Here is a 26,483-nt window from a genome sequence, read left to right on the forward strand (position 1 = left end):
AAAATAAATAATACTTAAAAATATAATAAATATCTTTCTATATTCGTAAATTTTGAACCGTATCAATTAAGACTACGATTGTAAATCAATTTTATAGTATAAACTTTTGTAATGACATAAATTTACATCTTCCTCTAGGTTTCATCATCGTGTGAAGCGTACAGTTTAAATCAATTTAATAGGAGCAAATCAATTTTGACTCTTCAGTTTATGACTTTTTCAGACGTAGATTTCACAAAATATATAATTTTTGTTTATAGAGAAAATGCTTTAAAATAAATCCAAATTAATTGATTTGTATACTAAAGTTAAAAGGTTTTATTAAATGTGTAATTTGATATGGATATAATTTTTAATTTAGGGTTTAAAGAAAAATAAAAACAAGTTTGGAGTTATTGTAGCTTGCTGGGCTGCATTGGCGTACACTTTGGCCATGCAGACACGTGGAAGTTGGCATTAAAAAACGACGCCAACACATACCCTAAGTTACCTAAGCCGGATTTTAATTTCAAATACATTTTATTTTATATTATTATCCAATTATCTTGAATCCAACTCAAACTCATTGTTTATTTATACTCTTACCACATTAACACCACTTATTATTCTTATTTTTATTATTTTCAACACATTATTATTATTATTATTAGGGATTGAAATTATATATATATATATATATATATATATATATTATATTATATTTATTTATTTATTTATTTATTTACTGATGCAAAGAAGGTTAAGATTTGATTTTGAAAAAAATGGGTCAAGTCTTGTATCATTGTATGAACCTGCCAATGAATACAAGGGCTGATCCATGTAATTGATGAGTTAAAATAGTTAGAAGGAAAGTTGGATAATTATTGTTATTGTTTTTCAATTGATGAATCAAACCTCTACGTTTGGAAAAAAAAAAAAAAAAAAAACAGTATAGTATAAGTTAATTTAGATTAGTTTAAATAAAATTATATTTTTTAAAAATTTTGTATTAATTTCAATCTATCAAATTTAATCTACTTGATTCTCTCTCTTTTAAAATAAAAAATTCTTAAAGTTCGTTGATTTCCATCCATGATTGATCTTTAGACTTATCGATCTTTTTAGAAGATTGGTATTTCACTTGTAGACTAACCTTTAATATGTTGATTGTCTTGGATCAATCTTACAACTTCACCAAAGTTATATTCTTCATATCAAGAACTTTTTGATCCTGTGATCCTTATCTCAAGAGCTTTGAACATGTTTTCAAAATTTGAGAAGATCATGAACGCTTTAGTCTTATGGAATTAAAGAAAGCTCCAATATTCTAAGCTTTCAATTTGTCTAATCTCAAGATAACTAAGAACAAAAGTTTCAGCACTTCGTTCTTCATTCTTCCTCCCATCCTCCAAAATAAAATGGTTAGACTCGTATTAAAAGATTTTCATGAGTTTTAGGTGGACTTGATTCCAGTTACGTGATGAGATTGGACTTGGATCAAATATCTTCAATTCATTCTTCTATTACGAGCTTCAATTGGATTGACTTTGTGAAATTTTAATTACTCAAATTGATTTAAATTATAATTTTTTCAATGAGCTCGGTTTTTCTTGAGATACCATGGTAGAATTCACTTTGACCAAAATTTTTCATTCAACCCCACTTGAAAGAAGTGTAATATTTATTTAACATGAATATGCATCACAAAGATGATAAGTTGATTATTTTAATAAGTAAAAGAGGACCATGTGAATGTATATACATCACAAGGATACTTTGAAGGCAGTTACCTACTTTTATTCACTTTCCAAACAACTTTGAAATTCTTTCTCTACTTGTTCAGTTCGTCCTTCTCGCTGGATGACCATGTGAATGCATTAGCATGTAACATAGCTAAAATTGTAAATATCTGTTTGTTGGTAAGAAATCTAAATTATGCTTTTATATATACTTTTAAGATAATATGCATTTGATAAATCATAAATATGTTTTGGTTGAGTTCTTAATTCAAAAATCAACATTACTAAAATGATGGATTGAGCATTGTCACGAAGGATAACTGACTTGAGAACAAAGGTTTCTTTCTTTTCGTGTTACGTACTAAAACGGCATCCCTTCAAATATTCAACTGATATTAATATAAAATCAATCACTTAAATACTACTATGTTACTTTTAAGTTTAATTCATTTTTGTCATACTTTTAAAATATTCATTTTGATAGTTGTATTTGCAATTATGATTCAATTTGATCTATATACTTTTAAAATGTTCAATTTTGGTCCTCGAAGTACTTTTCAAAAGTGACGACTATGTTCCTTTAAAAATAAAAATCAAGAGATTTGACACATTCACTTTTTGAAAGTATAAAAACCAAAATGAACTAAAGTTGAAAGTAAGGAATGAAAATGAATATGTTGAAAGTATAGGAACCAAAACGAATCAAAGTTTAAAGTAATCAAAATAGTATTAAGACCGTTGAATTTTCAAATTCGAAGATATCTTTTAGGTTAAAAGATTGTAAATATAACACTTTAAATGCAAAATTATATTTTAAAAAGAAAATTAGATCCCCAAAAACAGCTTGGTTGTTTGGACTTGATTTATGGTGCCCTTAACCTACACTATACCATTGAATAACACTTTTAGAAGAATAACGAATCATATAACAACATTTTTAAATTATTCAAATTATAACATACACTTAGTATCTAACTAAGCATATATTGCCATGACTTTTTTTTATTATTTTTTTAAGAAAAAAAAATGTTTTGGTTAAATGGACTGAAGCATTAGCCCAGAAAGTACCAAGTATTCAAGGCCCAAATACGGCCCAAACCGGCCCACTACGTTGAGACGTCGGACTATTGCCGTGAGCGAATTGGTCTAAGCCTCGCATTATGAACACGCGGGGTTTTCGGATTCCAGACTCGTGGAGTGACTCGCCCGCCAACTCGTTTTCCTCATTGATTTTTCTTCGATTCCCCCAAATTTCTTAAATCCCTAGTTCTCTCCTACTACGAAATCCCAATTCCAAATCCTTCCATTCCAATGGATTCCTCTCTGGTTGCCGGAACCCTTTCAATGGTTGCCAACAATAGCATCGGCTTCGCAAAACTCCTCAATCGCCTTGATTTCGTCTCCAATTACTGTATCTCCGTCACCGATTCAATCACTGACCAGATCCCACCGTCTTCCACCGCCGCAGCTCTTCGATTATCTGCCGCACTTTTCCCCGTCGCAACCATTGCTCCGCCCCCTGTTAAATCGGTTTCCTACCGATCGGCATCTCGGACATTTCTCCGTAGAAAGCGTCGAACGAAACGTAGATTGTATAGCGATGATTCAGAGGGACGCGAGGACGATGGATTTGGTGGCGGCGATTTTGATGGACCGATTGGTGGAGATGGCGGCGGCAGCGGCGGTGGTAGAGGTTGGAATTTCGATAGATTTGGAGGAAATGATTGGGATGAATCATCGTCTTCTTCTTCCTCTTCAAATCCAGCGTATTATTTCGTTTACGAGGTGGTTTGTTGGATTGCGTTATCAAATTGTGTTCATTTTGCGTTCAAGAAGGTTGTTAGATTTGCAGCTGAAGCAATTGGGAATTCCGAAAGAGGGAAATTGGCCATGAGATTGATCTCCGTTTGTTGATTAGTACAAATTCTCTTTCTCAATGATCATCTTTTAGAATGGAAATCTGGGTATAAATCTCTTGAATTCAATTTGAAAATTGGTATGTATATATTTTGTAAATAATTAACATTGTTTTATAAATTGGTTGGGAATTACATATTGAAATCTGTGCCTTATCAATCTGATAATAACATTCCTTAGTAGTTAACTCTCTGTGGCTGGTGTTCATGTTTATCATTCTTATAATGGATAAAAATATTTGCCTGTTTGTTTCTGTCTCAAATATTTTTGAGAAATCTGTGGGCGGAAATCTTTTGCTTGTTTTTCCATCCATTGGTTTTGACTTCCATAGAAAGTTCTTGGTTTCATCATTTTGTATTTGTCATATTGTTATTATTATCATCATTTCTTATTGGTGTCAACTGGCCATATGCTTTTACTGCTTGAATTTAACCTCCTGTAATTGGGTTGTTACAACCTTTATTATTTCAATCTTTTCATCATACATTATTTTATTTTATGATCATAGGCTTCTTACAAGGGAGTAAATACTTTAGTCCCCTAACTTTTATTGGTCATTATAGTTTTACAGTTTGTGGCGATTTAGTGACATTACTTGACACAAATGGATACATTTTCTAAACGTACATTAACTTTTTTAGAGATTTTAAAGATAAAAGTGTTTTCTTTTATGAAATAATATTTTACATTATTGTAGTGCTAGAAGTTTCATCAATTATGTCTTCTGTGTTTGGGTTGTCAAAATCTTTGTTACAATGATTTGACTCAATAATGTGATTCGCCAAACTTTCTACCCATTAAGCAACTTGAGGATCTTCTTTTTGTCTGTCTGCTGCGTTTGTTCGTAGTATGATCACTGTTTGTTTATATTATGTTTATATCCGCGAAATTTGGTTGGTTGTTGTTTATGCTTCATTCATTTTTTCTTACCAAATAATGAAAATAAAATATCTGATGTATAGGAATTGATGTGTGATTATACTATAGAGAGTTGTGTGGTCTTTTCAGTCCCTATCAACACTATACTGTATAGATAAATGAGGATAAGATTTGGACTTTATTTTCAATCCTACACTTATTTGAAAGCTTTTGTGTTCTAAATTCTAATTTTCTCAAAATACCCAGTTTTTTTTATGTCCTTGTGGGAAATATCCTCATTATACTCTTTTTATAGCATCTATTTTATACCTAAAATACAAATTTATGAATTTATTGGAATGAGAATGGAAAGTTTAGTGATATATCATGTACAAATTTCAATTTTACACGAAATCATTTTAAAGAACAAGTTTGTACAAAAAAAAAATAGAATTGGTCAAAGACTCATAAAACACAAGTATGTTTGAGAACCAAATATGTATTCAAGTATTAACAATGTGATTCATGGTACAATGTCCTACCTATTGGATGTTCATTTTATATTACATTGCCATAAAACTAAAATCTAAAAAGAGGCTAAAATACGCACAATTTTCACATACATAGTTTATCTTTTTCTAACAAAATTTCATATTATATAGTTTAAATTTGATCAATAGATTTGATGGATATTCATTGAAATTACCAATGTGGCAATGGAAAATCATGGTGGGGATTCACTTAGAATTTCTTGCAATTCTTTTAATAGAACGAATTGGGCAACACTTTGGATAAATAATTTCATTAGATTTTCCCTTTCGCCTTGTCGTCCGAGGAATAGTATCCACCACTTGTCTTTAATGCATTTTTATAATATTCTAATTTTTTAAGTTTTCTTTTGATTTAGTTGGATTTCTTTTGAGAAAAATAAGCTTCTTTGGATGATTATAATGGCTTTACATTTATACAGGTTGAATGAAATTTTAGTGTTCATCATCTTTTATAAGGTATAATTTATCAGAAACGAATGAAATCACAAATATAAACCACTTAAGGATATGAAATATTATAAAATAATAAAGACTCGATCATCCAAAATTTTACGTGCAACACAGTGAATGACTACGATCCTCTAATTTACTAGTTCATTTTTTAATCTCCACGACAAAGAATGAGATTTGAGATAAATATGTTTGCACATATAGATTGAAGAAAAAAAGAAGAAGAATGTTTTTTTTATGTGAAATGTTAAAATGAAAAATGATTTAATGCTAAATATTGCAACACTTTTCAAAATTCAATTACAAAATGGGGACATTTACCTAAGTTTACCAATTTTGAAAAACACCTTATATTGCTAATATATTTGGTTGGTGAGGTAATTAGTAATTGGAAAGAGAAAAGAAAATAATTAGGTAAATTTGAAAGGACATGGCAATGATGAAGATGTCAAAGCCATTTTGAATTTTAAATCAATCAAACCCTAAAAGAAGAAGAGATAAAATTTTGAGAATTTATTACTTTGTTGATTTTCTTTCAATTTAAACCGTCATTTTGATTTTAGGTCCCATTTTGGATTTTAGTTGGACCATTTTCACGTTTGGTTCATGCACCTCTTCCTCCTTTTCCCCATACCTAAATTGAAAGGTTTGTATCTTAGATACCTTTCATCTTACTTCTTCTAATTTTAACCAATTTCGATCATTATATATTTTGAAGTTCTTATAAATGGTCTCATGTATTGATTAAGGAGAGAAGAGATTGGTATGGTAGATATATAATAACACTTATCTTCTTTCATATAAAATTTTTAAGTGCATTCTTAAAGACAAAACTACATGTTAGAAAGTCTTCAATTATTATGCCTTAGCATTTTTTACTCGTTTATAAATAGAAGAAAACCAATGTTATATGGAAGTCCAGTTTGCATATCAACTAAAAGTTAAGGAAGGGTTGTATGTTTTTAGTGTTATTTGATCCAAAGAACCCCAAAATATACATTCAAATGAGAGCAAAGTAATAAATATTATATAGTTGTGTGTGAGATAAGAGAAGAGCAACAAAAAAGAGTAAAACATAGAAAGCATTGGGAGTTGAAATAAAATATTTGATAAAACTACAAAGTAAGCAGATTGAACTGATACAAGAACCGACATGTCGTTCCAAAAGGATTACAAAAACACATCATAATCATATCGCAAGATGCAAAGCATTTATTCAATCTCCATAATAATATCTACAAAGGGCTACGCCAAAACACTTCAAAGCTCAAACAAAAAAACCATTTTAAAATATTACACACACCAATAACCAACATGTCGAACAGAACACTTTACGTTACGTTCATACCATCTGACTGAACTTCTGCTCATTCAACGACATGTCGTCCATCATCCAAACATCCAAATCAACTCGTTCGAACTCCCCATTTCCACCGAGTTCACTCGCTTGTTGCTCCTCGCTATCCAGACCCAAGAACGATCTCAAACTCGCCAACTCCTCGCCGTAGTACAACTCCTCGCTGTCACACGAACTATCCGCACGTGTACACGGAGGCGAACCGGTGGTGTTCAAGCCACTCGGAGTAAACTCGGGGACGACGCACTGCATTTTTACCGGAGTTTGACGCTGAGCCGCGAGCGACGGCGGCGCTGGAGCAAAGTTGAGCTTCGCCTTTTCTCCTCGGATCCGCTTGGCAGCTTCATCGTATGCTCTGGCCGCTTCCTCCGCGGTGTTGAAAGTGCCGAGCCAAACTCGAACTCCTTTTCGTGGGTCCCGAATCTCCGCCGCCCATTTTCCCCACGGCCGTTGCCGGATTCCTCTGTATATATTCTTCCGAGCTTTTCGAGTCTTCTCCACCGCCACCGCCTCCGCCGCCGTAGATCGGTTTCTTTTCTTAGGCGTCTCAGTTTTCACTACAAATCAGTCACACTTCAATACCCATGACCATTGAAATTTTCATTCCCTTCTCTAATATTTTATTTTAAAAGACTATAGCTAAACTAGAAGCAATAAATAAATAGAAGTAGCGAGACTAAGAATTGTATTACTTTTAAAGTTAATTGAATAAAATATAAACAAATCGATCTTCATCGTTATTCCTTCCTTGCAAATACGTAGAATAATATAATATAGAGAGAACTTTTAGGAATCAAACGAAATGAAAACAATTATAAAAATGGAGAATGGGAAGAACATGAACGTACCAGAGGAATAATTGAGGCCGAGGAGATCGGAGAAAGGGTCGATATGGGACCAAAGAGATTCATTGTTAAGCTTACAAGTTCGCTTTTTCTCTATAAAATCAGAGATAATGGCACCACCGCACATTTTTCTCTCTAATATAATTCCTCCAACATAATAAAGAGGTTTTGGAAACCACTTCATACAATGTTATTTATAGACGATCTTAATGGGCCTTCATTTTGGGCCCTACAATGGTGCCTGCTTATTGGGCTTACTACCAGGTCCACTACACATAATCACACTTTATTTTCAGTAACGGTAATGATGAGAGAAATAATAATTAAAGATATAGCAAGTTTTAAAAAAATTGCAAATATAGTACGGCTATCGTTGATAGATTTGTATGACTGATAGACTCATATGATTTATCGGTGATAGACCAATTTTTATAACATGGTCTATCAATAATAGAGTCTATCATCCATAGAATTTGACAAATTTTGCTTTATTTATAAATTTTTAAAAAAGTTGCTATATAGTTAATTATTTTAAATTTAATTGTTAAATTTGCAACTATCTCTTTTATTTTTCCTCTCTTTTTATAGGTTCAAATAGTGTTTTTTATGTTTTTTTGTTTTTTTTGTTTTACTTTTACAAATTCACAACATACCTACCAAATCAAACTTCATAGAATAAATAAACGAATACGTAAACTTATCTGTCTTTTTTTCCTCACATATTTTTAAAAGACTACGTAAAACTTGTCGATCTTCACTGACAAATTTAAAAGGTAAAATATGTGAACTTATCAATGCGCCTGCAACGTTCTGTACGCTAATGAACCAGGTCTTCCATGAATACCTTAACAAGTTTGTGGTGGTCTATCTGGACGATATAGTGGTCTATAACTCCACGCTAGAAGAAGAAGAAAGGAATAACAAAAACTGACGAACTCCTATAGATTGAAGTATTAACCTTTCCATATCTTTGCCGAACAATCTTCACTCCCACTAACAATGACTTCGGAAGCATGTGAATCCACTGAATACACAATGGAAGTGTCACCAACCATCTCCATCAATGTTTCACCACTTAGTGCCCATAACCTAATGGAACTGTCTGAATGGAAAAGAAAATCAAAGTCAACTTTCTAATTAATTCAATATTCTAATATAAAGAATATAACAAATAGTCCTCCCATGTGAAATGAAAAGTGGTTCTACAGATTCAAAGAAGGCAATAGAAATCACTCATTTTAATATCATTTAATATTTCATCAACAACCTATAGAGTTTATTAATCTTTTTCTTTCCTACTAAAGAAGCTCTAATTTATTACTCTAGGAATGGTCCTTTCTAACTTATATACAGGTAACAAAAAATAAATTGAAGAAATACTCTGAGCTTTTCCATTTAGAAATCCCAATGAGCAAAGACTAAAGTCTTCCCGGGATTCTTAGGATGCCAAACTCCTCTCATTGGATAGACATCAATATATCTTAGATGAGAAGCTACCTTGAATAGCCTTGCTTCCTCAGCATATAAACATAAATATATTTGTTGTATTCAATCAAAAATAAAAGATAAGCTTGTTCTGAAACCAATTCCAAAAATCTCTTCGAAAATATGCTGGGAGAGTTGTTGTTGTTTAAATACTTGGTCCTTCGAAGGTTGGAATTACAATGTAACTTTTCACATATTCATGAAAAGTTATGATTCTTATTATGAAAGAATGAAACTTCGAACTAGTTCCTAAAGGTAGTACTTTTAGCTGATGTGGCAATTTGGATCAGCCATGTACGGTTGCATTCCTCAATGTGAGTGATAATCAAACCCAAACTACCTCAAAGGAATTATTTTGTACAGTAACTCCATCTTTACCAACTTGCGACATAAAACTATCTAGGGTTCATGGGTTGGGGTAAGAAAACTTTTGGACCCAACCCACCAAGTCTTTTTATCATTAAGTTTTCTTCATTTTTATGTCAATTGGCATGTATTTTATAAGCTTTGAGAGAAGAAACTTAATATAAATGTATACTTGGTCAGAACCCCGTCATTTAGCCTCAATTTTCACAATGTAGAGGTATAGAATTCAGAGAGGTTATTTTATTTTCTTAAAATTACTCCCCAACTGTTAATCTATGATTAACTTTTGCTATAAAAAATTAGTCCTTATATCCCTCTTCTAGAAATTTGACAAACATATTAATCAGGCGCCTTTTTCTGAAAAATAATTGTTCATATATTTTTTTTGAAACAGAGACAACCCTTTTTATTAAAGATGTAAGTAAAAAAGAGACTAATGCTCAAACTATAGGAGAATTATACTAAGAGCGAAAAGAATGACCAAAACAAAAGTACAGACAAATTGAACAAAACAATCAAAATCCTGAGAAAACAATAGAAAACTGAGAACAAAGCGAACTTAAAACCTTTCAACAAGAAGCCCAAAATCAGCTGAAAATTGCAGACTAAAAACTTCAAACTAGATGGAAGGAAACACCAAGGGAGAGCTAACAACAATGCAGCTTTGTTGAAAAAAATATCCCTCCCAAGTCATCCTTCGATCTTGAGTGAGTGACTAGAACCAGAATATTTCATAAGAACTTTAGAGGGCCAAAATAATAAAAGCATTCGTCGAACCTCATGTGATCCACTAAAACAAACCTAAAAGATAATTGGCTGAAAAACCAAGATCAAGTTATTCTATACTCAAACCAAAGTAGTTCCACATTGCTCAACAATTGACTTCAAGCGATCTGGAACTTCACATTGTCGAGCTTGTGAGGGAAATAAAGAGACTTGTTTCTCAGTAATTAAATCCTCCCTTGTCTGAAAGCGGTATTAAGATCAGATTCTAGAGGATCCTTAATCGACTGATCAATGTTTACAATGAGTAGTGGAGGCACTTTTGATTCAGATTTTACCGAAGGAGCTCAAGGTATCGTGCAATGTGATCGATTTTCTTGGGACACATAAATAAATCTAACGCCAATTGAAACATAAGGACTAGTATTTGGAGCATGATATTTCTTCCTATCTCTACATGTAAAGATCACAAGAAAAATAAGAATTTCACAAAATAACAGAAAACAAAATTAGACAAAATCAGGGCATGGCCGAGGATGAGATTAGAGATGAAGCGGTGATTAGTATTTATTGAGAATGGGAGAAAAGTAGAATGTCAAACCAATCCAAGAACATACCTCACAAATCTTCGGAGAGACGATCGTGGTCAAAGCAGTGGTTGTGGTCGAGGATGAGATTAGGGATGAAAGGATGTTACGAAAGGTATATCAACAAGAAGAAGGGTAAAACAACAACATCCTGTCAAAAATCACTTAATGTGATTGAGATCTTTTAACATGACTGCTTGAGAACTAAAGAAAAATTTAGAATGTGACTGAGAACTTTTAGCACAACCGGGCAGCATCTTCAATAACAGAAAAACATGCATAATGTAGGAAGACAGCAGATTTAAAATTATGACAGTGTATTTATGAATGTCAGGCGATACATTAATGTTCCAAAATTCAACCAAAGTATGGGATGAAAGATATACAAGAATCTTCCATGATAAGGGCAAGACCAGGATATCCTTATCCAAAAGAAAGAAAAAAATAATCAACCAAAGTAAATTCCATGTATGATTGGAAATTATGGCCAAGGCGAAGGATGAAGTGGAGAATAGAAGGAATATTGAGCAGGGTACGACTTACCATTAGCTTAGATCAAAACCAGCATCCGCATTTATGGCATAAAGAAATTTGTTTGCCAGCTGCTCCTTGCTGCATTGATCACAAATCATAGAGTTGTGAAAATGAAAACTTATGCAAGTTTTTTTTATCCTTTTTAGAAAAGATGTATATGTTTTAGTTCATCCAGCAAATCAACAGACTTTAATAAACTGATGTAATTCAAGTTGGACTTAGTTTTTCACAATGAATTCTCCACCAATAGTGGCTAAGAGATGGAGTATATATTGAGGATTGTAAGTAGTTACAAGTAGTTGAAATAACTGTTTTTATGAAACAGTTTTAATTGCAGTCTTAACAGCTAAACAGTTTAATTATTTAAACTGTTTTACTAACTAACTACAGCTGTTTAGCCATGGCATTCTATATTACATCATTCCACCCCCTAGCATGGAACTCGACCCGAGTGACTTAGTTGACAAGGCAGAAATCATCTGGGGCATAGTACTGTTTCAGGTCTGCCACGTTAAAAATAGGATGAATGTGCAAGTCTGGTGGTAGTTCAATTCTGTAAGCGTTATCTCAAATCTTTTCTAGGACACGAAATGGTCCTAATTGTCTGTCTTTCAGTTTGTGTTCCAGTTGGAAATCGAATTTTTCTGAGGTGAATCATTACTAAGTCTCCCTCAGTAAAGGTAGCTTGTCTTCTCTTTTTGTCTGCTGCCTTTTTGTAGGACTGAGTTGATTCTTTTAGGTGGTTATGGACTTCTTCGTGTAAATTCTGAATCTTTTCTACCATCTTTTCTGCTTCTGAGCTAGTGTCAATAGTTGTGGGGAGTGATGCTAGGTCAAAGGTTGTTAGTCTTGGCTGTTTTGTGTATACGACCTCAAATGGACATTTGCCGGTTGATCTATTCTTCATATTGTTGAAGGCGAATTCTGACTGTGCAAGAGCTAAGTCCCACTGTTTTGGTTTGGATCCACTAAGACAGCATATTAAGTTGTCGACAGTTCTATTTGTAACTTCTGTTTGGCCATCTGTTTGAGGGTGTGATGTTGTGCTATATTTCATTCAAGGTTGTGTCAAATTTGCTCCATAATGTCTTCCAGAAATGGCTTAGGAACTTGACATCCCGATTAGAAACAATGGTCTTTGGTACTCCGTGCAGCCGAACTATCTCTCGACAGAATAAATTAGCTATGTAGGTGGCATCATTTGACTTCTTACAAGCCACAAAGTGTGCCATTTTACTGAATCTGTCGACTACAACCATGACTCAGTCATACTGCCTTTGAGTTTTTGGTAATCAGAGCCCGAAATCAATTGATAGATCTTCTCAAATGGAAATTGGGGTAGGTAATGGTGAGTACAGGGCCTGCGTTTATACTTGAACCTTTAGCTCTTTGGCAGATAGGGCACCTTTTAATAAAGTTGTTACAGTATCTTCTTAATTAAGGCCAGTAGTATCTCTTAAAGATTATTTCAAAAGTTTTATCCTGCCCGAAGTGTCCAGCCAATCCTCCTGAATGAGCCTCTTTTAGTAGTGCTTCTAGAAGTGATGTGTGTGGGATACACAACTGATCTCCTTTGAATAGATATCCTTCCATTATATGGAAGTCTTCCGCCTTGGTGTAGTGGCTGCATTTGGTCCATGTCATGGCGAAGTCAACGTCTTCCCCATATAGGTTAGGTAAGTGTTTGAATGCCTCGATCTCCATGGATAGAATAGTGAGTAAGGAGCTCTTCCTGGATAGTGCATCTGCCACCTTGTTCTCCTTACCATTTTGGTGCCTAATGACAAAGTCGAACCTTTGTAGGAAGGAGATCCATCGTGCGTGCATCCGAGTAATATTCTTTTGTGACTAGAGATCTTTCAAAGAGAAGCGGTTCGTTAGGAGTACAAATTCCCTGCATAGGAGGTAATGTTCCTACTGTTTGAGTGCTCGGACAAGGGCATAAAGCTCTTGTTCGTAAGTGCTCCAGGACTGTCTTGTTGTGCTCAACTTCTTACTGAAGTATTCAATAGGGTGGCCTTGCTGTGATAACTCGGCTCCAATTCCGGTTCCGCAAGCATCAACAGCTACTTCAAAGGGTGATGCGAAGTTCGACAACTGTAGAATAGGGCTGGAAGTTAGTCTTCTTTTTATCTCTTCAAAGCTCTGCTGTTGCTCTTCGTTCCACTTATAGTTCCCTTTCTTTAGGCAGTCGGTTAAGGGGGCCACTATTGAGCTGAAGTTTCTGATGAATCTTCTGTAAAAGGATGCCAAGCCAAGGAAGGCTTGTACCTCCTTGATGGAGGTTGGTATTGGCCAAGACTTTATGGCTTCTGTCTTCTTTGGTTCCATACCTACTTTTCCTTCTTTGATTACGAAGCCGAGAAAGACAATTTCCTTGGTGAGGAATGTACGTTTCTTTGGATTAATGTACAGTTCAGTTTCGGCCAGGACTTGGAACAATTTTCTTAAGTGCTGAATGTGGTCTTCAGTACTATTGTTGTACAAGAGGATGTCATCAAAGTAAACCACTATGAACTGGTTTAGAAACGAGCACTGGTTCATCAACCTCATGAAGGTGCTCGGTGCATTGGATAAGCCAAAGGCCATCACCAACCATTCAAATAACCCTTCATTAGTTTTGAAGGTTGTCTTCCACTCGTCTCCGGGCCTGATTCTTATTTGGTGATAACCGCTTCTTAAGTCAACTTTTGAGAAGATGGTAGCTTTACCTAGTTGATCTAGTAAGTCTCCAATTCGAGTAATAGGAAATCGGTATTTTACAGTGATTCGGTTGATAGCCCTGCTGTCTACACACATACTTCAACTTCCGGCCTTAGGTGTGAGCAGTGTTGGCACAACACAAGGGCTTAGGCTAGGCTTCATGTGACCCTTTTTCAACAAGTCTTCAATGTGGTCATGTAAATTAGGTAGCGAGGCTCCTGGGGTAAGATCAATTTGGTGTTGGATGTCACGAATTGGTGGCAATCCTTGCAAGTCCTTCTTTAGGTGAGGAAATCTGCAAACAAGTTCTCTAATCTAGGGGCACGGTGCAAATTTCATTGATTGTGGTCTCTCCTCCTTTCTTCACCCATCCTATTTTGTAAGGATCAGGGTGAGGGTCTGTTTTTAGGCAGAGAATGGTCACAATCTTTATTGCTAAAAAGTTCTCACTGCTTCCACTATCACTTATAATGTCCTCTATAGCCATGAGCCATGATTGTATGGGTGGTTTGCCGAATCTCTGTCTATTTATCTCCAATTGGTCCCACCATGTTAAGGCTCCTCCTCCCAATTTTAGAGCCACAAGTTCTCGGTGTTTTTTATCCAATCCAAGAAAGATTCTATATCCCGTTTACCATTATAGGTTGGGAGGTCAATTTTCATTTTGTAGTCGTGATGAATCTCTCGTCATGCTTTATGTCCTCTATAGCCGTGAGCCATGATTGTATGGGTGGTTTGCCCTATCTCTGTCTATTCATCTCCACTTGGTCCCACCATGCCGAGGCTCCTCTTCTCAATTTTAGAGCCACAAGTTCTCGGTGTTTTTTATTCAATCCAAGAAAGATTCGATATCCCGTTTACCATTATAGGTTGGGAGGTTAATTTTCATTTTGTAGTGGTGATGAATCTCTCGTCATGCTTTATGTCCTCTATAGCCGTGAGCCATGATTGTATGAGTGGTTTGTCGAATCTATGTCTATTTATCTTCAATTGGTCCCACCATGCCGAGGATCCTCCTCTCAATTTCAGAGCCATAAGTTCTCGGTGTTTTTTATCCAATCCAAGAAAGATTTGATATCCCGTTTACCATTATAGGCTGGGAGGTCAATTTTCATTTTGTAGTCGTGATGAATCTCTCGTCATGCTTTATGTCCTCTATAGCCATAAGCCATTCGATATTCTCCGTTGTCGTTCCAAATATTTCCTTGGTCGTCGCCACTGGAAGAATCATAATCTTGCACGTTTTGCCACTCCTCGTCGTCATCTTGCTCATCATCGTCGGCGTGTCGTAGTGGGATTCCTCCCGGTCTCCTTCTTTGATCATTTCTTTGGTTGGGCCAGTTTCTAAGGTTCCTTTGAGCCCGTCAGCCACCTCTGTTTCCTGCCTTCCAGTCATAATCCTCGTTCCTTGCCGGTGCCGGTAGTTCATCCATTCTTCGAGTGAGTGAGTCTAAGTTGTCCATTACTTTGTTCATTTTGTCATGTAAATCTCCCAAGGAGTCTTCGACGGCCAGCAAGCGTACAGTGGTGGTCCTTGGAGAGAGGGTGGCGGTCTCTTCCACCTCTTCCTGCTCGCGGTTGTCCCCTGCGGCGGGGATTCTTCTCCGGCCAGCCATCCGTCTGAGGATCGGGGCTGCTTGATACCACTTGATGTAATTCAAGTTGGACTTAGTTTTTCACAACTGCCAATAATGGCTAAGAGATGGAGTATTTATTGAGGATTGTAAGTAGTTACAAGTAGATGAAATAACTGTTTTTATGAAACAGTCTTAACTGCAGTCCTAACAGCTGAACAGCTTAATTGTTTAAAACTGTTTTACTAACTAACTACAGTTGTTTAGCCATGACATTCTATATTACATCATAAACCTAACCAAGTTATTCAACCAAATTGGTGTTAGTTTCACGTAATCACGAAAAATAAAAATTTCTTGGTGGACTGGATGTTGTATGGCCAAGTAAAAAAGAAAACCCAGCCATAATGGACGAGCCGTGAAGGTGAAAAACATAGGATATGTTTGAGAATGATTTTTTAGAGTTAAAATCACTCCGTATATGTTAGAAGCCACTCTGGCATGCCCTTAACTATTGAGAATCTTAATCAATTTAATGTTTGATTTAATACTTAAACCCGATTTTCATAGCACCAAATTTGATTTTCAATGACTAAAATGTGTTCCTCAGAGTAATTTTGGACATGACATGTGATTTTTATCATTTTAAAATGTTGCTATATACTTAATTATTTTGAATCTAATTGTTACATTTGCAATTATCCCATTTTTTTTATGTTCCACGCTAATCTATATATGCCTGAATACAGTTTCAAGCATGTAGCCAGGAATGTCTCGCAAAGTACTGAGTTACTTTTTCACATGATTTTTGCTAGCAGGATAAATTAGTTTAAGCTCTAGAAGGAACCAACTTATCCCCTTAAGGGAAACCAAAACAAATAATTAAGAATAACGAGGATACGAATTTTACCCAGGAAATGGAGAAAAATGAACAAAACACCAATTTCCTTTGTATGCAAAAACATGGCTCAAGATATTTAAGGCCAAGAAGAGGTCCTCGAGAGCAACCAGTTACAAACCTAATGAAAAAGCAAGATCCAATTGTTATATTTCTGAAGTTCAGTTTTTCTCTAAGCCAACTTGAGACAAGAAGTAATGACCAACTGATGTGTAATGAAAATACTCACTTCAGAAATTTCTTTTGGTTTTCCACGGAGAAACTTTTGATAACTTCCCAAAACATCTCAATGACATAATGCTCCTGAAAGCATGAAATAAAAATTCAAATTTCGATGTTCCCACATTTCAAAAGCATAAAAGAACATGATTAAAAAAGTGAAGATGTTTCTCAGTTTCCTATCACAAATTTCTTGATCATGGTTGTGCCTGACCAAACAGGGCATTACAAACAATACAAGTCCAAAGTTTGTTTTCATAGTCATAGAAACATAAGAGAGGACTAGAAGTCTGAATAATGGTAATCAATTTATCCCCCAGTTTCAAACACAAATACAGGCATACACATTGTAAGAATTCGAAATTAATTGAAAAATATTAAAAAGAATCTAAACGATGACCAACTCCCTAAGCTCCAAAGACTTCAAAACCATCTCCCAATTACCCGGGTGAGATCCTCCAACATCATCTACAATTATGAAATTTAATTGACTTGACATCACAATTCCGATTGCACTACAATAAATCTAGTATTCGATATCCTAAACCAAGAATTGTTCAACCTCCAAAGGAAGATTAATTGTAACTAATCTTCTTGCAAGATTTCAAATTTTCAAAATTTTATCGAACACAATATGCAAAAAAATTATGCAGAAAAGAAAAGAAAAGAAAAGAAAATACATATGTAGAAAAAAGGGTTTAATAGAACTTACCCTATGAACCTGATATTAAAAGCTGAAATGAAATAGACCAGTCAAAGACAGCAACTCGATTTATCTTGGAACCACAAAAGACTAGCAACAAAACCTCACAGTATTTAGCCATTGGTCCATGATTTGACCTAAATTAGGGTTCTCTTTATGTTTTTCTTATCATTTCCCATCGCAAGGGAATTTTTTTCCCACATCTTTTCCCCTTACAAGGACTTCAGTTGTCACCACTTAGAGTCCATGTATGGCTAAAAACAATCTAGTTCACTTCGTTTATTTCTCAGATTTTAATGATTAGTAAAATTCTGCCTCTACACTTTTACGAGCATTATGCCTCTTCGAAAATGAACAACTTGAATCTTAAGGAAGACTAGTTTCCTTATCCTGAACCTGAATCTTCACATCATCAAGGAAACCCACATCTATTCCTTCAGGTGAACTCAATAAGGAAGACCCTTATTCCTCTAGGGTTTAGGCTTTGGTTAGTTGCTGCCCAGATCACAAGATCAAGTGTACTCCTAATCATTCTAGGTTCTTGCTTTAATTAGTTTAGTGTTTCACGTCACATGAAAATTAAAGGTCGACAATGGCACATTATCAAAACTACTAACCTCCTCCCCCTCCCCTCCCCCACCCACACACCCACACACCCACACAAAAAGAAGAATAAAAATGCAAATCTAAGTGCTTAACCCTACTGACTTCGTATGGTCTAGGAGAAAAAATGTTCCTCCTTTAACATACTTCTTTCCCAAATAGTATAATTAATACTAGCATGAAATAGGATTCAAGGCACATGAGGCAGTTGATGTGCAATGATAAACGAGTCATCAAGAGATTATATAACAGCAAACCAGCCTTTTCATGCAAACCACGTTACTATCTCAGTGAGCCAGTGATACCTGGAATTCAAGCTCATTGAACATGTCGATCCATTCTTTCTGTATAAGCTGCTGAAACCCTCTCAAAAAATGAGAACTTTGCTGTCGTATCTGAGGAGGACATGTTTTCAATCAACATTGGAGTAGGGAGACACATTGGATAAACAAGGGACAAACTATGCTGAAAGTTCAAACGATGATTGGCAACAAGATGAATGAATGTGATGACATTTTCACAGGTGACACGACGGTTTCTTCCTCCAGGAAGTAGCTCTTCTTCAGTTTGCTTTCCATATTCATTGTTTATAATAACAAAATATAGCCCTAGTTCAGAAATGTCACCTTCATAATGCTGTCCAGAAAAATCAGAAGGGAAGACCCAAAATTTAAGATAAGGAGTGAGAAAAAGATTCTATGAGGATACTAGATTGATCTAGATCATCGATCAACAGGCTAAGTGTGGTATCAGCTAAAAGTGATACCAGGGAATACACACCTTTAAGAAAATAAGGTGGCGATACAATTCAGGATCCAAGCATGGCAAGTCATTTAGATAGTTCTACCTGTTGTGATGATAAACATTGGAAATATTCAATGTTGGGTTAAATATTATTCCATCTTTATACCATGCAACCATGCAATATTAAACTCTCATAAATTATATAGAAAGCTGATAGACCTCCCATAGTAAAGGTGCATTCCCGTAGAGACAAGAATAGAAAGAAGAAAGAATGATTGAGTGTTAGTTGGTATTTTTCCATTTGTGTGGGCCCTTAGGAATGTGTTTGTTAGAGTGGGGCCAAGTATTTTATTATTTCTCTGAGCAATTACTTAAGTGTCTTGAGTGGGAGGGTATGAGTATCTTTTTGGACATATGATTTTGGTCTAGACTCTCATTAGAGTCTGGAGAGACTTGGGAGCTCTCAAATCCTTTCCCACAGTTGATAAATAAAATTTTGGCTAAAGCCTTAACAGTTTTGGTATCAGAGCCAACGTTCCTGGTATGGTTGGTAAAAATTGAGCGAGGATATGAAATTGTTAATACACGGGATGGGAGTGACGGGAAGTGCCTCAAAAGGATCCACATCTAGTGAAAGAACGATTACAGACAAGGGAAAGGGAATAATGAATGAGGAACAAGTTCAGGAAGAAAAAAGTGAACAAAAAACTAACCCGGTGGTGGATGAGGGAGTTGGAGTACCATGTGCACCAAATATTTGTGAGATACCCCTTTTTGACACGAAGCTACGAAAATTGGAGGTGCCGATATTTAAAGGGGAGGAAGAAGAGAACGTGGATGGATAGCTACATCATGTGGAGTGCTATTTTGTGGTGAATATCTGACGAAGAGAGATAAGTTGGATGCGGCGGTCCTGTGCTTGGAGGGGAAGCTTTGGACTGGTATCAATGGAAGGAGGATAGAAAGAAAATCTGCAGCTGGACAGAATTCTGACAGCTTCTGTGGACGAGATTCAAAGCGTCCGACCAGGGAGATAAACACGCAAGGTTGATGAAATTACAGCAGGAGACCACCGTGAGGGATTACCGGCGGCGATTTGAACAATTTTCGGCCGGCCTTAAAGATATGAGTAATGCAGCCCTAGAAAGTAAGTTTGTGTGTGGGCTGAAGGAAGAGATCCAAAGTGAGATCTGAAAATTGAATCCAGTGGGCCTACAGGCTAAAATGTTAATGGCCCAAATAATTGAGAAGATGATCAAGTGGTTCAATTGAAGAGAATTCATGGGGCAAGTGGAAACCCTAATTTATCACTTAAAATGTCGAATAGTGGGCCAAGCGGGTCGGGAAGTCAAACTGGGTCAAAGGCCTCAAATCGGGTCGCTACATCACGAACGATTACGATTAACCCTAGCCAAAATTCATCGTATTCATCCACGACGATTACTTCATCGCAGGAATCGGGCGCGAAGAGTACGATGTCTCAACCATACCGCCGAATGACTGACAACGAAGTGCGGATTAAGAAGGAAAAATATTTGTGTTTTAGATGTGACGAGAAGTTCAGTCCGGGGCACCGCTGCAAAAGACGTGAATTGAACAACATTGTTGTTCAAGAAGGGGAAGACTTAAGTGACAGAACCGATCAAGTGGGGGAAGAAATCGAAACCAACGGGAAATAGTGAATCTGTCGATAAATTCATTGGTAGGTTTCAATTCGCCGAAAACCATAAAAATTAAAGGAGAAATAAGGGGACGTGAGGTTGTGGTGCTGGTCGATGGGGGAGCCACACACAATTTAATTGCAGAAGAGATAGTCAAAGAGCTAAAAATTTCAGTAGAAACCATGGATGCATATGGGGTTGTTCTGGGAACCGGAGGCGTAGTCCAAGCAACCGGTGTGTGTAAGGATGTAAACCTGACAATCGCCAATTTATCAATCACTCACGATTTTCTCCCTCTACCACTCGGGAGTGTCAACATTATATTAGGAGTTACTTGGTTGGAAATGTTAGGGAAAGTAATTTTTTATTACAAGTTGTCGGAGATGGAATTCTCACTGGGTGAATGGGTGGTAATTCTTCAAGGGGATAGAAGTTTAGTAATATCCCAAGTGTCACTTAAATCGATGATGAAAACCTTTGAGAAGGAAGATCAAGGTGTGTCAATCGAATTAAGTGCAGTTGAACAGTGGGGAGCAAGGGAACACATAGCAGACTACTTGAGTAAACTACAACCAAATTTCAAAAAGTTCTTCAGTCCTTTAGCGTTGTGTTTGAACCAAGCAATCAATTACCCCCACCTCACGATCATGATCATGCTATTGAATTAAAACTAGGGGCTCGTGCAGTGAACGTGCGCCCGTATCATTATCCCCAATTTCAGAAAGATGAGATAGAGAAACTAGTTAAGGAAATGCTGCTAGCCGGAATAATTCAGCCAAGCAAAAGTTCCTTTTCAAGCCTGTGCTCCTTGTTAAGAAAAAAGATGGTAGCCGGCGATTTTGTTGATTACCTAGCACTGAATCTTGCCACTATACCAGATAAGTATCTGATTCCTGTTGTTGATGAACTGTTAGACTTATTATTTGGGGCAACCATATTCTCCAAAATTGATTTAAAGTCAGGTTATCATCAAATTCGGGTGCGGGCGGCCGATGTTCACAAAACAGCGTTTCGAACCCACGAGGGGCACTATGAATTCCTTGTGATGCCGTTTGGGTTGAAGAACGCTCTGGCAACATTCCAATCAGTCATGAGTGATGTTCTTTCCCCATATTTACGCAAGTTTGTTTTGGTTTTCTTTGATGACATCTTAATTTACAGCAAGTCCTTGGACGAGCATTTGCACCAATTGGCAATGGTTTTGGAAACTCTAGTAGCTCATCAACTGGTAGCCAACTTTGAAAAATGCCAATTTGCGGTTGACAAAATTGAATACTTGGGCCATGTTATTTCTTCAGAGGGGGTGGCAGCGGATCCAACAAAAATAGAAGCGATGGTTAAATGGCCAGCACCCAAGAACGTGAAGGAGCTAGGTGGGTTTTTGGGGCTAACGGGTATTATCGGAAATTTGTTGCAAACTACGGTTCTATTGCGCTGCCCTTGACACAACTGTTAAAAAAAGGTAACTTTAAGTGGAATGAGACGGCCGAGAACGCATTTCAGCAGTTAAAAGTCAGCAATGATGTCTGTCCCAGTGCTAGGTATTCCTGATTTTTCACAAAGTTTTATGCTGGAAACTGATGCTTCGTGATGTAAACTATAGCTAGTTAGTTAGTAAAAATCCCTAACTAATTAGAAATACAGCTGTAACTAACTTCCTAAAACAGTCTTGTAACTAACTAAATAAAACAACCTTGTAACTAACTTGTAACTAACCTTGAGATATCAATATATAACAGTCTCCTAGCCTGAAATATGGCAGAGAATTCTTTTGAAAAATCAATCCAACTTTGAATTACATCAAATTGGTATCAGAGCAGCCCCGATTCTTGGACGGAATGGCTGGCCGAAGAGTTAACAACCCTGCCACGGGGGAAAACCGTGTGCAAGAAGCGGCGGAGGAAATCACCGTCCTCTCTCCAAAGACATCAACAGTTCGCTTGCTGGCTGTTGAAGAATCTTTGGGAGATCTCCACAACAAATTTGATAGGTTGATGGAAAGTGTCGAACTGTTAAACCGAAGAGGAGAATTCCCACAGCCACCACCACGGAATGAAATTAACTTCCAAAACGACCAACGTTTTGGTGAAACAAGAGGCCGGCGAGCAAGGGGATACGTTAGAAACATGAACAATCCACGAGGACTTCAAAGAAGGAGACCCGGTTACGCTATACAGCAACAGCTTGACGAAGACTTTCAAGAAGATCAAGAAGCTTGGCAAGAAACCCAAGAAGATGATTCTTCAAGCGGGGATGAACAAGGAAACATGTGGAACTTCAATGATGAAGCACGAGCAGGAAGAAATAACCAAAGAATTGAGGCCAGAAGAGGAGAATACCACGATTATAAGATGAAGATTGACCTTCCCATGTATGATGGCAAACGAAACATAGAAGCATTCTTGGACTGGATAAAGAGTACTGAAAACTTCTTCAACTACATGGATACGCCTGAACGCAAGAAAGTCCACCTAGTAGCCTTAAAATTAAGGGCTGGTGCATCAGCTTGGTGGGATCAGTTAGAAATCAATAGACAAAGATGCGGGAAACAACCGGTTCGCTCATGGGAAAAGATGAAAAAATTATTGAAGGCAAGATTCTTACCACCAAACTACGAACAAACTTTATACAATCAGTACCAAAACTGCCGCCAAGGTGTCCGGACAGTAGCTGAGTACATTGAAGAATTCCACCGCCTGAGTGCAAGAACAAACCTAAGCGAAAATGAACAGCACCAGGTTGCAAGATTTGTGGAGGCCTTCGATTCGACATCAAGGAAAAGGTCAGACTACAACCATTTCGTTTCCTGTCTGAAGCAATATCATTTGCAGAAACGGTAGAGGAGATGATTGCAATTCGATCCAAGAATCTAAATAGAAGATCAGCATGGGAAACAAATTCGACAAAAAGCAAAACAAACGACCAACCTTCAACCTCAACAAAAGCAAAAGGGAAAGAGATTGATAATCAAGAAGTAGCCGTTGAAAGAAAGAAAGAACAGACGTTCAAGCCTAGTGGTCAGAACAGCTACTCCCGCTCGTCATTAGGAAAATGCTTCCGATGTGGCCAAACTGCCAAACAACTGTCCGCAAAGAAAAACCATTGCAATAGCCGAAGAAGGAGGACAGATAAGTGAAGACAGTATAGAAGCAGAGGAAGAAACTGAACTGATTGAAGCAGATGATGGGGAAAGGGTCTCTTGTGTTATCCAACGGTTACTAATTACGCCCAAGGAAGAAAAGAACCTGCAACGCCACTGTCTTTTCAAGACAAGATGCACCATAAACGGAAGAGTATGTGACGTAATCATAGACAGCGGCAGCAGTGAAAACTTCGTAGCAAAGAAATTAGTAACAGTCTTGAATCTAAAGGCTGAAGCACATCCAAACCCTTACAAGATAGGTTGGGTGAGAAAAGGAGGAGAAGCCACGGTCAGCGAAATCTGTACAGTCCCTCTCTCCATTGGAAACGCCTACAAAGACCAAATTGTTTGTGATGTCATTGAGATGGATGTATGCCATCTCCTACTAGGAAGACCTTGGCAGTATGATACTCAATCATTACACAAAGGGAGGGAAAATACATATGAGTTTCAATGGATGGGAAGAAAGGTAGTCTTACTCCCTATAACGAAAAAGATTAACGAAGGGTTAAGAGGTGAGAAACAGTTATTCATCACTGTTAGTGGGAAAAACATGCTTAAAGAAAGGGAACAAGACATCCTAGGACTGGTTGTTATTGAAAAAACCAAAGAAAAACAGGTTGAAGACATAGAACCCAAATTACAGCAGCTCCTTCATGAGTTCCCTCATATAAAGGAAGAACCGAAGGGACTCCCACCCCTTCGAGATATACAGCACCACATAGACTTGATTCCGGGAGCATCACTACCAAATTTGGCTCACTATAGGATGAGCCCCCAGGAGTACAAAATACTTCATGATCATATTGAGGAATTACTAAAGAAAGGGCACATCAAACCTAGCCTCAGCCCGTGTGCAGTACCAGCACTTCTCACGCCAAAGAAAGATGGAAGCTGGAGAATGTGCGTTGACAGCAGAGCCATCAACCGCATCACGGTAAAGTATAGATTTCCCATTCCAAGGATTAGTGACCTGCTAGATCAACTCGGAAAAGCCAGTATCTTTTCGAAAATTGACTTGAAAAGTGGCTATCATCAAATACGGGTAAGACCTGGCGACGAATGGAAGACAGCCTTCAAGACAAACGAAGGATTATTTGAATGGATGGTCATGCCATTCGGCCTTTCTAACGCACCCAGCACCTTCATGAGATTGATGAACCAGGTACTTCACCCATTTCTCAACAAATTCATAGTAGTTTACTTCGATGACATACTTGTTTACAGCACAAACAATGATGAGCATTTACTACACCTAAGGAAGCTGTTCCAAGTCTTAACAGAAGCGGAACTCTACATAAATACTAAGAAAAGCATGTTTATGAAAAAAGAAATTGCATTCCTCGGCTTTATAATCAAACAAGGAAGCATAAGCATGGAACCAAAGAAAATCGAAGCCATCCATACATGGCCGACTCCTGCCTCCATTAAAGAAATACAAGCCTTCCTCGGCCTGGCTTCGTTTTACAGGAAATTCATCAGAAATTTCAGCTCTTTAGCCGCACCACTAACTGACTGTCTAAAGAAAGGAAACTTCAAATGGACCCCGTTACAACAAGAAAGCTTTGAAGATATCAAAAAGAAGCTCACATCCAGCCCTATCCTTAGATTACCAGATTTCTCTTCACCTTTTGAAGTAGCAGTTGATGCATGCTGTACAGGGATTGGAGCTGTCCTAGTACAACAAGGACATCCTATCGAATACTTCAGTGAAAAACTCAGCACCTCAAGACAGACCTGGAGCACATACGAACAAGAGCTGTATGCCCTCGTCCGAGCACTAAAACAATGGGAACACTACCTGATCTCTAAAGAATTTGTACTCCTAACTGACCATTTCTCACTAAAATACCTTCAAGCTCAAAAGAATATCAGTAGGATGCACGCACGCTGGATATCCTTCCTCCAAAGGTTTGACTTCGTGATCAAACACCAATCAGGCAAAGAGAATAAGGTGGCCGATGCTCTAAGCAGAAAAGGCTCCCTACTCACAATACTGTCCTCGGAAATCATAGCATTCAAACATTTACCCGACTTATACGAAGGTGATACTGACTTCAAGGATATCTGGTACAAATGCTCCAACTTCTTAGACGCTGATGACTACCACATTGTTGAAGGATATCTATTTAAAGGAGAACAATTATGCATCCCGCACACCTCACTACGTGAAGCCTTAATAAAGGAAGCACATTCTGGAGGGCTAGCTGGACATTTCGGACAGAATAAGACATTGGAGATCACTTCCAAACGATACTACTGGCCGCAAATAAGAAAAGACTCCAATAATTTCGTAAAAAGATGCCCCATCTGCCAAAGAACCAAAGGCTCCAGCACGAATGCAGGATTATACTCGCCACTACCCATCCCGACCTCAATATGGGAAGATTTATCAATTGACTTCGTGATTGGATTACCAAAAACACAAAGACAATTTGACTCAATAATGGTTATAGTGGACAGATTCAGCAAAATGACACATTTCGTAGCATGCAAAAAGACAAATGATGCAATCTACATAGCCAACCTCTTCTTTAAAGAAGTAGTACGACTACATGGAGTACCTAAAAGCATAGTATCAGACAGAGATGTCAAGTTCCTGAGTCACTTTTGGCGAACACTGTGGAAGAAGTTTGACACAACACTGAAATTCAGCACCACAGCCCACCCACAGACAGATGGACAAACTGAAGTAACAAACAGGACCCTCGGTAATCTGCTACGCTGCCTTAGCGGGTCAAAACCAAAACAATGGGATCTAGCATTGGCTCAAGCTGAATTCGCCTTCAATAATATGAAGAACAGATCAACAGGAAAGTCCCCCTTCGAAGTAGTTTATACCAAA

At 37.0% G+C, this 26,483-nt stretch overlaps 2 protein-coding genes and 1 long non-coding RNA gene across 3 annotated transcripts; 1 reads left to right on the forward strand and 2 right to left on the reverse strand.

Annotated features, from left to right (window-relative positions):
- Positions 1 to 2,881: 2,881 nt before the first annotated feature.
- Positions 2,882 to 3,827, forward strand: LOC105435841. Its single transcript, XM_011658984.2, has one exon. It carries the CDS (start codon positions 3,030 to 3,032, stop codon positions 3,630 to 3,632), a length of 603 nt encoding a protein of 200 aa, XP_011657286.1. The 5' UTR covers positions 2,882 to 3,029; the 3' UTR covers positions 3,633 to 3,827.
- Positions 3,828 to 6,564: 2,737 nt separating this feature from the next.
- On the reverse strand, positions 6,565 to 7,885 carry LOC101222764 (ethylene-responsive transcription factor RAP2-3). The gene is made up of 2 exons (XM_004153027.3): positions 7,700 to 7,885; positions 6,565 to 7,408 (listed from the first exon to the last, which is right to left on the reverse strand). Exons 1-2 carry the CDS (start codon positions 7,878 to 7,880, stop codon positions 6,837 to 6,839), a joined length of 753 nt encoding a protein of 250 aa, XP_004153075.3. The 5' UTR covers positions 7,881 to 7,885; the 3' UTR covers positions 6,565 to 6,836.
- A 540-nt stretch (positions 7,886 to 8,425) lies between these two features.
- Positions 8,426 to 11,390, reverse strand: LOC116404619. The gene is made up of 2 exons (XR_004217583.1): positions 10,888 to 11,390; positions 8,426 to 8,798 (listed from the first exon to the last, which is right to left on the reverse strand). It is a non-coding gene; the product is annotated as an uncharacterized LOC116404619 (long non-coding RNA).
- Between the last annotated feature and the right edge of the window lie 15,093 nt (positions 11,391 to 26,483).

Source organism: Cucumis sativus, chromosome 6 (genome assembly GCF_000004075.3).
Source record: "Cucumis sativus cultivar 9930 chromosome 6, Cucumber_9930_V3, whole genome shotgun sequence".
In the NCBI taxonomy this organism is placed as follows: Eukaryota; Viridiplantae; Streptophyta; class Magnoliopsida; order Cucurbitales; family Cucurbitaceae; genus Cucumis; species Cucumis sativus.